Genomic DNA, 13,260 nt, shown 5'->3' with positions numbered 1-13,260 from the left:
AAGATGAGTGGCGCTGCCCAATAAACTCGCCCCTCGGGGCAAAATTTAAAAAAAAATAACTTAGGGACCTTCATACAATTATGACTATCGCTGATAGAGTATACTATTGGGCTGTTAGTAAATGACGGCCTGGGTTCGAATCCTGGAGGAAGCATTAATGTCTTATTGAAAAAAAACTGACGCAAAAGAAATCCCTCAAATGCGGTGGAATTCACACATAAAATCCATAACATCACCAAATATTGATATCGCAGGCTAAGAAAACGACTCCTCGTCGAAATATATATATAGTTTATTTCACAGAGAGTTGGGGAAACACCTACAAAAATATAAGGCACACTACACTGGTGATGAGAGCGGGTCTTGAAGCAGGGCGGGCTGGCTGTGGGTACGGAAGCAGGGAGTTAGTATTGCTCAGATGGCGCCTGCAGTCACTGGAAATTTTTTGGTGAATAAGGATTCATTGTGTGTACACTGTTCCTTTGTGTAATTTACTCACTGTAGCCATGTGTGTGTGTGTGTGTGTGTGTGTGTGTACTCACCTAATTGTACTCACCTAATTGTGCTTGCGGGGGTTGAGCTCTGGCTCTTTGGTCCCGCCTCTCAACCGTCAATCAACTGGTGTACAGATTCCTGAGCCTATTGGGCTCTATCATATCTACATTTGAAACTGTGAATGGAGTCAGCCTCCACCACATCACTTCCTAATGCATTCCATTTGCTAACTACTCTGACACTGAAAAAGTTCTTTCTAACGTCTCTGTGGCTCATTTGGGTACTCAGCTTCCACCTGTGTCCCCTTGTTCGCGTCCCACCAGTGTTGAAAAGTTCATCCTTGTTTACCCGGTCGATTCCCCTGAGGATTTTGTAGGTTGTGATCATGTCCCCCCTTACTCTTCTGTCTTCCAGTGTCGTGAGGTGCATTTCCCGCAGCCTTTCCTCATAACTCATGCCTCTTAGTTCTGGGACTAGTCTAGTAGCATACCTTTGGACTTTTTCCAGCTTCGTCTTGTGCTTGACAAGGTACGGGCTCCATGCTGGGGCCGCATACTCCAGGATTGGTCTTACATATGTGGTGTACAAGATTCTGAATGATTCCTTACACAGGTTCCTGAACGCCGTTCTGATGTTAGCCAGCCTCGCATATGCCGCAGACGTTATTCTCTTTATGTGGGCTTCAGGAGACAGGTTTGGTGTGATATCAACTCCTAGATCTTTCTCTCTGTCTGTTTCATTAAGTACTTTATCTCCTATTCTGTATCCTGTGCCTGGCCTCCTGTTTCCACTGCCTAGTTTCATTACTTTGCATTTACTCGGGTTGAACTTCAACAGCCATTTGTTGGACCATTCACTCAGTCTATCCAGGTCCTCACAGGTGTGTGTGTGTGTGTGTGTGTGTGTGTGTGTGTGTGTGTGTGCGTGTGTGTGTGTGTGTGTAATTACCTAAGTGTAGTTACAGGATGAGAGCTACGCTCGTGATGTCCCGTCTTCCCAGCACTCTTTGTCATATAACGCTTTGAAACTACTGACGGTCTTGGCCTCCACCACCTTCTCACTGTGTGTGTGTGTGTGTGTGTGTGTGTGTGTGTGTGTGTGTGTGTATGTGTGTGTGTGTGTGTGTGTGTGTGTGTGCGTGTGTGTGTCCAGTGTGAGTGTGCCATATGTGCACTGTTGCCTTCTTTATGTGTGAGCATACATGTTTCATGTGTATATCTTTCATGTGTACATCTTTCGTGTGTTGACGTTTTCTATTTGTCTGTACCTTGTGTGCGTGTCAGTCTTGTGTACACCTGGTAAGTATTCTACACATTTCTCATAAAATAATAAACTCACCAACCGGGAATCCTTATTTGTCTTCCACGTTAAAATAAATTCATCACTTTGCTAAAACCTTCAACTGTCATATTTTATACACAAAATTTCCTGTTCAATGTAAACTCGAATCAACATCTATTCATTGTATAAAATAATTAGACACACTTAACCATAAGATCATAAGAATAATGTAAAATGGTCTATTGGCCCATGGGAGACCGTTCCTATTTATAGACACACAAACTCATTTAAATATTTGTCTAATCTACGCTTGAAACAATCCTCTTTAAAATAATAGTTCAACGCCTATTAGCCGGTAATTTGGTCAATAAATCACCTGCCTATTTTCCAACCAGTATTTACCCAAGTCTTTCCTGAATCTAAACTTAAACCAATTTATATCAGAGTGGAGTGTCTCAATAGACAGCGCTGTCCTATTTGAAACAACTTTGCACCGTTGAGGCAGGAAGCGAGATCCTTAAAAACCTGTAAACTTCAAGAATAACCTAATCTTGACGCTAAGATCGTCGCAAACGGGGCGGGGAAAAAATACTGCGTCACTCTGAAAGTCCGGGGCTGCATAAATTGGCCATCACGGCCAAATTACTCTACCTTGCAAGTCCCAGGGCAAGGGTGGGTGTTTTGTCTTGATTTGTGGCCCCATACTCCTTGTGAGGACCTTAATCCTCCCGCCGTCAGCTGTTGCAGTGAGGAATTGTGTCCTAAAACTATGCTGGAATAACGTTTTATCTGAGTTAATAACGCTGATCTAATGCTGACGATGAGACACAGTAACGTGGCTGAATATATGATGATCAAACCACATACCAGAAGCAGGCGATGAGTCACAATAACGTGGCTGAAGTATGTTGACCAGACCACACACTAGAAGTTGAAGGGACGACGACGTTTCGGTCCGTCCTGGACCATTCTCAATCACAATCGACTTGAGAATGGTCCAGGACGGACCGAAACGTCGTCGTCCCTTCAACTTCTAGTGTGTGGTCTGGTCAACACATACCAAATGATGTGGGGAGGACGACGTTTCGGTCCCATTATCAAGGACGATTGTGAATGAGGAGACGACGAAATGTCGTCTCCTCAGCTTCTGGAGTGTGGTTTAGTTCTTATATACAGACCATAGGTTCTTTGCCTCACTTGCAAGATGGCGACCCATCATCCAGCCCAAGGTATATGTTAAATGTTGACTTACGTAGATGTAATTATCATTTGAATTATAATTTGTGAATTCGAGGGCCTTTTGTTTGTACGGGCTGCAAGAGTGACGACACACTCTAAGCTGAAGAGTAATCCAGACGACCGAACACCAGCTGGTGCGCCGCTATGAAGCATTATCAGTGTACTAAACCGGTCAGTGTTCGTTTATCTGGCCAACAACCTTGGCTTCGACCTCCCAAAGGGGGGGCCGGGGGAATTATGACTCGTGGCTTTATTTAATTCAGAGTTGAAACACGTATGGACGCCGTTAAAAGTGACTTGAAAGCGTACGTCTTTCAAGAAAACGGAATATATTTGTAAACTTGGAAAGACAATGAAAAATACAAATTAATTTGGAAATATTTTCAATTTCTTATTTCTTTTTTGTAGAAAACAGTATAAAAATATTAATTTTTTCGTATTATACTGCCAGTATAATATATATATATATATATATATATATATATATATATATATATATATATATATATATATATATATATATATATATATATATATACAGGACGGTAGACCGACGGTCTCACTTAACGCAGGTCGGCGTTCAATCCCCGACCGTCCAAGTGATTTGGCAACCGTTCCTACCCCAATCCCATCCCCGAATCCTTATCCTAACCCCTCCCCAGTGCTATACAAGTCGCAATGGCTTGGCGCGTGATAATTCCCCTTCCTTCAGCAGCTAAGCCGGGAGAGGAGTTTACCTTTAGGGATGGGATGGGGAGCTTGGAGGAGTAGTAGAAGGAGGAGGAATAGCTCACCTGTGGGACGGGGTGCAGGGAGGGGTACACCAAGCCGGACACCGTCAACGCCATCTGGAAACACATACACTAAGCAGGTGAGGAATGCAGCATTATGAGGCTGGGCGTCATCAGCTGAGTGGTGAGGTCACACTAACCTGACATTAATCACCGTGACCAATTAGCTGAAACAATGCTGCCGGATTGGTATTATCTATGTGGTGAAGGGTGTAGTTAGAGGGATACACGTGTGTGTTTGTGTGTGTGTGTGTGTGTGTGTGTGTGTGTGTGTGTGTGTGTGTGTGTGTGTGTGTGTGCGCGTGTGTGTTTTGCATAAAACAGACACACACACAGGGGAAATCGCGGGTGAGTGGACAGCGCTCGGAAGTCGTAATCCTAAGGACCCCGGTTCGATTTCCCGCCGAGGCGGAAATAACTAGGCAGAGTTTCCTTTCACCCCAATGCCCCTGTTCACCTATCAGTAAATAGATACCTGGGAGTTAGAGAGCTGCTACGAGCTGCTTCCTGGGGATGTGTGTGCGTGTGTTCAAGAGAAATATATGTAGTGGATATAATAGAGGAAATATAAATGGTTAGAAAGGCGGGGTCCAAGAGCTAATACCTCGATTCTGCAGACACAAATAGTAAATACAAATTGTAAATACACGAAGCAGCGAAAGAGTACATGTTGAAGCTTGGAGATGAATACGCACACGCGCGCGCATGCACGTTATTCTTTGGTAAAGAAGTCTTCAGACTGCTCAATGCAACCTACGTGACAAGTATCCTCGAATATGCAGCCCCGAATATGCAGCCCCTTGGGGAGCCGGTCGGCCGAGCGGACAGCACCCTGGACTTGTGATCCTGCGGTCCCGGGTTCGATCCCAGGCGCCGGCGAGAAACAATGGGCAGAGTTTCTTTCACCCTATGCCCCTGTTACCTAGCAGTAAAATAGGTACCTGGGTGTTAGTCAGCTGTCACGGGCTGCTTCCTGGGGGTGGAGGCCTGGTCGAGGACCGGGCCGCGGGGACACTAAAAGCCCCGAAATCATATCAAGATAACCTCAAGAAGTACAAAGCGAAGTTATAAAATGATCAGAGACATGCAGTAAGATATTTCTGGGGTGAGGAAACCGAACCTCACTACACTACATGAAAGAAAAAGCATTTGGGACATGATAACGACATGTAAAATCCCGAGGATGATCGACAAGGTCAACAAAGATTAAACTTTCACGTGAGAAATTGACCAACTTCAGTGTACGAATAATCAAATGGATCCAGCTTGCCGAGAAGACCACCGATTACATTACAGCCGGAGCTCAGGAGCTAGAACCTAAGCGTTATAAGTCCCTCTTAGTAGAGCCTGTCCTCTTGACTTGCCACTCCCTAAAAATAATCAAAGAAAACCTAACCCATCAAAGAAAACTAATATAATTGTGAGCCCTAACTTCTCTTAATAGATTACACTTGTAACTAACGCTACAAAACGTAAACAAAACACGCGACCTAGTACTTGAAAGGACGGGTTGTTGGGTGTGGTTGTATGTAAACAGCTGAGAAGAGGAGACTAGATAAACAGCCGTTTTAGAAATCAGTTTTTACAAGTTTTTTACAAGTTTTACAAGTCCTGAAGGATAGGATTTCAGTTGTGGGGAAGAGTCCCGTCTTAATCTTCCCACACTAGCCACAAGGCTTCTCCTCCTGCTTCCAGCTACGCCACTACAAGCAAACAAAAATCAATAAACAGGAACATTTGTAAAAATAACACAAAAATAATAATACTTTCCACAATCAACAAAATTAAACAAATATATATTCACTGCAGACTGACTTATGAGAATGTAGAGGTTAATTTTTTCTCGTTGAAAAAGTCAAGAGGTGTTCTCTTAGTGAAAAGTTCAAGAGGTGCTCTGTTGGTAAGAAGGTCAAGAGGTACTCTCTTAGTGAGGTCAAGAGGTGTTCTCTTAGTGAGAAGATCAAGAGGTGTTCTCGTCAAAAGCCAAAGTAGCTAAACACATATATTCACTCAATTATTTCTAGCACTAAGTTGGTCCTCTTTTGAACTTTAGCAGGAGCTTGCCAGAGGTACACAAGCAGAAGATTTCTGGCTTCTCAGTGTTATCTAAGAGCTCTCCCTCCCACAGCTGTGTTTGCACGCTAAGAGCTCTCCCTCCCACAGCTGTGTTTGCACGCTAAGAGCTCTCACTCTTACAGCTGTGTTTGCAGGCTAAGAGCTCTCCCTCCCACAGCTGTGTTTGCACGCTAAGAGCTCTCCCTCCCACAGCTGTGTTTGCACGCTAAGAGCTCTCACTCTTACAGCTGTGTTTGCACGCTAAGAGCTCTCCCTCCCACAGCTGTGTTTGCACGCTAAGAGCTCTCCCTCCCACAGCTGTGTTTGCACGCTAAGAGCTCTCCCTTTCACAGCTGTGTTTACACGCTAAGAGCTCTAAGCTGCGGGCTCTAAGCTAAGAGCTCTAAGCTGCGGGCTCTAAGCTAAGAGCTCTAAGCTGCGGACTCTAAGCTAAGAGCCCTCGGTCACACCCGCCTCTGCAGTGCCCACTGAATAATAATAATAATAATGCTATATAACCACTTGCCTTACTCTCCACAAGTTGAGTGACCTGTGGGTGACCTGACTCACCTGGGTGACTCACGGGGTCCAAGCGGGCGGGGGTGGGGGCCTGAGCCAGGTAGCCAGCAGGGTGGCCACCCACACCACGCCCACACCCGCCCGCAGCGCCCCCACCCCACTCTGCACCGCCGCCGCCGACTCCTCGCCAGCTGGTGGGTCAAAAAGATGGTCGAGGTTAGATACACACCTACATGTACCTGGTTAGCTACATAACAACATCCGTCCGTGTTTGTCCTAAGCTGTAGACCAGACGCTAGGGGCTAGCCTGACCAAACTTTGCACGGGGACACGTCTGGTGTACGGGACGGACATAGGCTGACCGGGGTAGGCCTAGGTTGAATGCAGTAAGATATATTAACAATTATAGACACCCCGCCAGGCGATTTTCATGGTCAACTGTGATGTATACATGTGATTTCCCGAAGAATTTGCAGTGACTGTGATAATATATTTTCAGATATACCCATACGAACATTATATATATATATATATATATATATATATATATATATATATATATATATATATATATATATATATATATATATATATATATATATTGTGTGTGTTCACATATGGATAATTCATACATAATGTGGTTTGTCCCTCGATAGGTTTTGCTGATACATACACAGCTCATACAAACATGTAGTTAATTCATACGTGTAGCTAGTTATTTGATTTGTATCTGTCTGGCTAATGTATTTGTATAATTGGTGGTTTGAACCTAATTGTGTGTGATTCATACATACGTATTGTGGAGTAATACTAAATTAATTTATTCAAAATATTGGATATTTTTTTAACATACATTCGATTTTGTAATTAAAAATTCAAATGAATTATTTTGCCTTACAAACATTATAATTTTTACAAACATGCATACACGCGCCTGCGTGCACACACACACACACACTCACAGACACACACGCACACAACTTCCCCGCAAAAACACAACTAGTAAGCACACACACTCACACACGCACACAGACACACACCAGTTGATTGACAGTTGAGAGGCGGGACCAAATAGCCAAAGCTCAACCCCCGCAAGCACAAATAGGTGAGTACACGCACACACACAGACACACGCACGCATGCACGCACGGGCACGAACATATAGCATGAAGGAATTTTTGCATGACTATAAATAATGTGTAATACAATATGCCAGGCACCAATGTCCTGACACGAGCATGACCTGAGGGGCTTTTGACCTGACCTACCACTGTGCCACCTATGTTATTCCACGTCAATTGTAAACAACCCGTAACAAAGTGTCGTTGACCCAATCCATTAAATATCTGGCACGTGAACTGCCTCGTCTTCACGTTCGAGTTAAATGACCTTTGACCTCAGAGGCACATAAATTATTGTAAGGAAAACTAACTGGAGGATGTTCAGTAGTTATTAAAATGCAGTGTTGATTTGATCAGTGTTAATTCCCGTAGTAGCGTGCAGGCTAGTAAGTAGCGTGCAGGCTAGTAAGTAGCGTGCAGGCTGTTTAGGTGATAGGGAGAAACAACACAATAGCACATACTAGCAGACACTGCCTGGGGCCTCGTAGCTAGTGGAGAGCGCTAGTGGGTCGAGGTCCCAAGGGGCCGGGTTCGATTCCCGTCCGAGGTAGAAACATATGTGTAGAGTTTCTTTCACCTTATGGCCCTCTTCACTTAGCGGTAAATAGCTACTTGTATCGCAACACAAGACCACCAAGCCTCACACCACTGGGGACCTCTATATCACCTCCCTGGCTTAGACTCACAAGTGTGACTTGTGATTCACACTTAGTGTGCGACTCTGCTAAGTCAGACTCTGACTTAGTGTGCAACCCCTCCCCCCCCCCTCCTCAAGGGATGGGGGTGGCACACTAGTGGGTACGTGACCTACACACAAGACAAATAATTCACATTATCACAGTGTTTACTCACAAACTGCTCCTGCACCCGGCACCACAATGCCCTCACTCGCCTCGCATTTTACTTAAATTATCATATTGGGACAAATTCACGAGGAGCTGTTAAGTGAATTGCTACAAACCACTAACATTTTTCTCAGTGAAGTGCCCCCTCAAGTATATTAAACTGCGGCTCCCCACTTCAAACAATATATATATATATATATATATATATATATATATATATATATATATATATATATATATATATATATATATATATATATATGACAGTGTCAGACCACGGAGGAAAATTTAAACAGGAATTTCCTTAAGTACTTTCGTATATTAATACATCTTCAGAAGGAGTCCTGAAGACACTCCTTCTGAAGATGTATTAATATACGAAAGTACTTAAGGAAATTCCTGTTTCAATTTTCCTCCGTGGTCTGACACTGTCACATTTTTAATCACGTGTTTATTTTCGTGATATACACACATATATATATATATATATATATATATATATATATATATATATATATATATATATATATATATATATATATATATATATATATACAGACAACACTAATAAAGAATATTGACGTGAAGATTCCCTGTCGTAGAGCTCAGAATTTTATCAGTCTTGTATACACACAAAATTTCATACACACATTTTAATAAACTATAAAAAAAGATAAATAAAATACAGGCGTCTGAAAGGTGCGATGCATCGCCCGCGCGACTTTGAGAAAGTTGAGCAACAAAACTATTTCTTACTGCCAACCGTCTGATAAAGCGGAAATCTCCTGACATACAGATTCTCAGAAGCCGTAAAACTTTCACCAGTATTTTCACACATTGTGAGCACCGTCCTTCTTGCTTCAGTGTATTTGCTACAACGAAAACTTCGCGAGTTACGGCGCTTGGCTACAAGATGCGTGCGAAGACGTTTATGCAAAAATGCCAGAGACATGCTAATCTCCGGATGCAAGGAGTCGAGTCGTTCACCACGCTCCAGACACGGTCCCGGCACCACTCCATCAAGAACTTTGCTTATATCAAGACATCTTAAGAAGATTGTGAGGAGTAAGGACTGAGTAACACTAACTTGTAGACAAGAAGAGAGAGATGTACACATTTGCTGCGACGTCCTCTCACTCTCTGGCACGTCAAGATGCATCTTCCTCCACGAGATATAGCATCGAGACATCGTATACTATATCATATAAATGGGAAGGGTATACTTCTGGCTACTTCTGGCACCAGGGAAGGTCTGAAAAACAGGGGATAGGGTAGCTGCCACCATTCCTATCCTCCTTTTATGTTCACTGTTGTTCAGTGGTAGAATGTTTCTTTGGGGCATTTTGGCTAGTCGTTCGCCTCCTACGACACCCCCGAATATATGAAATACTTTTCCTCGCCATTCATTTAAAGTCACAGAACACTCTCTATCTGCAACCATAGTACACCCGCATCTATCTACATTCACACTACACCCACGCCATCCGACCCACACCCAAACCACCCGTATACTCACGATCTACATACACAGTACCACCCCCCTCCCCCCATCCTTTCCTATATATTCCCACCTACACCCACAGCACACTCACTTTCACCAGTCAACACCCACAGTAAACCCCACCCTCATTCCCCTACACCCAGTCTTACCCATCAACACTCACCATTAACAACGTGGACGATGACAGAGTCCGGCCGAGCGTACAAGGGAGCACAGGTGTAGTTGCCAGAGTCCGCCTTCACCGCCCGAGTGATGTACAGTTTGGACATGGTCTTTGTTGGGGTCTTCTCCACCTGGGGAGGGACGGGTGGGGTGGGTGTGGTGAGTATGAGGACAGCTGAGGTGTGGACGGGTGGGGTAGGTGTGGTGAGTATGAGGACAGCTGAGGTGTGGACGGGTGGGGTGGGTGTGGTGAGTATGAGGACAGCTGAGGTGTGGACGGGTGGGGGTGGGTGTGGTGAGTATGAGGACAGCTGAGGTGTGGACGGGTGGGGTAGGTGTGGTGAGTATGAGGACAGCTGAGGTGTGGACGGGTGAGGTGGGTGTAGTTAGTATGAGGACAGCTGAGGTGTGGACGGGTGGGGGTGGGTGTGGTGAGTATGAGGACAGCTGAGGTGTGGACGGGTGGGGTAGGTGTGGTGAGTATGAGGACAGCTGAGGTGTGGACGGGTGGGTGTGGGTGTGGTGAGTATGAGGACAGCTGAGGTGTGGACGGGTGGGTGTGGTGAGTATGAGGACAGCTGAGGTGTGGACGGGTGGGTGTGGTGAGTATGAGGACAGCTGAGGTGTGGACGGGTGGGGTGGGTGTGGTTAGTATGAGGGCAGCTGAGGTGTGGACGGGTGGGGTGGGTGTACTGAGAATGAGGACAGATGAGGTGTCATGTGTAACCAGAGCGTAAGTGTGACAAGACAAGATTTTATACCACTGGTATAAAATACGAAATATATCCACATACAAACCAGAAATACACAGAGCAAAATTAATTATCCTCACATGGGGTTAATTACCCCCATATGGGGTTAATTCAAGTGTGTTAATCACTCCCATACAGAAAAAGAGTAACATTAAAACATAATCCGTCTTCAGGGAAAAATAATCCCAGAATGGATGAAATATCAATCATTACACAAAAGGTGGGAATGGAGGCCCACGCAGCGATACAGACGAGTAGATGTGACTTACCTCCATGCTGATGCCGCCTCTAGGTGAGCTGTAGTTGAGAGTGGAGGCGCCCCGAAGCCAGCGAACGGGTCCCACTGCTTCGACACCGGCCAGCACCTCACAGTGGAGGCTGATGGTGGAGCCGTGTTGAATATACACCTCCCGCGGGCCTAAGATGTCCGCTTCCTGCACGGCTGTCGTGGGGGGGAAACTTGCTTCTGAACTGTGTTTCAATATAGTTGTTTTTGTGTTTTATGGTTCATGATTGCGATTGAATAGGGGGACTGAGAGGGGGGGAGGGTTGTTCACACGCACACTGAACGACCAGGTTGTGGGAGATAACTTCGTGTGTTCACAGTTAGATAAGTGCGTGTTATAGAGGAGATAATTTACGTCGGGAGTCATTGTTGTTGGATAGTCGGCCACTGGAAAGGTTGGGGGACCAAGGGAGAAATAAATTCGTAGTGCAGAAATAAATTTGTAGAAATAAATTAGTTGGTGTGTGTCTCACACACACACACACACACACACACACACACACACACACACACACACACACACACACACACACACACACACACACACACACACACTCACCCAGCACGGTGAGGTGGATGGGCAGGGAGACCTTAGGGCTGGTGGAGACCTGACACTCGTACACACCAGCGTCCCTGAAGGTGACGGAGCTGATGTCCAGGTACCAGTCCTCGGCCTCTGGCGGGTGGAAGACCTGAAGCACACACCAACCTCTTGAGAACTGTGGCCCCTGGCACGCTCTTCAGGTCTTGAATGTTAAGTCATGTCAAGGAACACTGGATACTGTGAGGGGGTTGAGTGCTAAGTCATGTCAAGGGGGTTCAGTGCTAAGTCATGTCAAGGGGTTCAGTGCTAAGTCATGTCAAAGAACACTGGTTACTGTGAGGGGGTTGAGTGCTAAGTCATGTCAAGGGGGTTGGAGTGCTAAGTCATGTCAAGGGGTTGAGTGCTAAGTCATGTCAAGCAAGCCATTGGTGTCTGGATGATCTCTGATTAATTACTCAACAATTGCAAAGTAGATGGGTTCTCTAGAGACAAGGTGATGAACTAGACATGATTTGATAATCATCATTCATGGTAACAGAAAGATTAACTAGTGATATGTCTTTGCAACAGGGTGGGGATTGGAACCGAACCTGCGTACTAGATCTTCCCCCCAGACGCAGGTTCGATTCCACTGCCCTGCTCCATCTGTGGAGAAGATGTATCATGATATTAGGTATAGAGTGTGGGGGTACTGCCGTTCGATACCCCTGACACCATGCAGCGAGACACGAGTGGTACACGCTTACCTCTGAAACAAGTCATTTGTCAAGGCTATAATGCCATGGGTGATAAAGAAAATACGTAAAATTCCTTGTTTTATTGACCTGTTTGGTTTGGTATTTTGCTTTAGGGCCTATATATATTTCTGGAGGGTTAGGAAGACCTCCGCTTAAGCTGACCCATAAACAAGAAAATTTATTTAGGTCAGGACAAAGCTTAAGCCTGAAATAATCTATGTATATACAACAGAAAGCCGAATACACCTCTTGATGTATATACCTCTTAGTGTATAGAATGTAGTGTATGCTGTATTTTTTCCAAGCAGATAAGAAAGTTATAGATTCATATGGTGAGTGGCTCCAACAATTACGTGCCCAACCACTTTGGGGTGAATGGTAGAACGACGGTCTCGCTTCATACAGGTCGGCGTTCAATCCCCTGACTGTCCAAGTGGTAGGACACCTTCCCTTCCCCCCCGTCCCATCGCAAATCCTTATCCTGACCCCTTCCCAGTGCTATACAGTCTTAATGGCTTGGTACTTTCTCCAAAGAGTTGTTCCTCACACAGTTGTTAGAAGGCCATTCCAACAACTGTGTGAGGAACACCTGATGTGTTCAACACCTGTCCGCCCTCAGCTTGCCTCCTCACGTCTCTAAGGAAAAAAACACGTGTGAAGGGAGGGTGAGGGTTAACATGTTAGTAAACAACATAAGTAAGTTAGTACACAACAGTGCGAAAACGAGGTTCCACAAACTGGGACGAAAAACAGGGATTTGATTATCTAGACCTAACCAAACCTGCCCTAGACACACCCGTGTGTCTATGTTAGGTTAGTAGTAGATCAGGTTGGGGGGGTTTTGTGCACTGTTTATTTAAAATGTATCTGTTATTATTATTAAAATGTATCTGTTATTATTATTAAAATGTATCTGTTATTATTGTGTTCTT

The 13,260-nt window shown here is 44.8% G+C and overlaps 1 protein-coding gene across 1 annotated transcript in view; it reads right to left on the bottom strand.

The window, feature by feature from the left end:
* Positions 1–271: 271 nt before the first annotated feature.
* LOC123761452 (uncharacterized) overlaps positions 272–13,260 on the bottom strand; it is a 55,523-nt gene continuing 42,534 nt past the window's right edge. Inside the window, exons 5-10 of the mRNA XM_069313054.1 lie at positions 11,607–11,739; positions 11,031–11,203; positions 10,011–10,140; positions 6,432–6,571; positions 3,810–3,863; positions 272–382 (exon numbers count right to left, since the gene is read on the bottom strand). Of these exons, the coding sequence (XP_069169155.1) occupies positions 6,441–6,571; positions 10,011–10,140; positions 11,031–11,203; positions 11,607–11,739 (567 nt within the window). The 3' untranslated portion in view covers positions 272–382; positions 3,810–3,863; positions 6,432–6,440. The remainder of the gene's footprint in view (positions 383–3,809; positions 3,864–6,431; positions 6,572–10,010; positions 10,141–11,030; positions 11,204–11,606; positions 11,740–13,260) is intronic.

This window comes from Procambarus clarkii, chromosome 7 (genome assembly GCF_040958095.1).
Source record: "Procambarus clarkii isolate CNS0578487 chromosome 7, FALCON_Pclarkii_2.0, whole genome shotgun sequence".
Lineage (NCBI taxonomy): Eukaryota > Metazoa > Arthropoda > Malacostraca > Decapoda > Cambaridae > Procambarus > Procambarus clarkii.
Note: the sequence above shows the minus strand (reverse complement) of the source record. Positions and strands in the feature narration are given on the sequence as shown.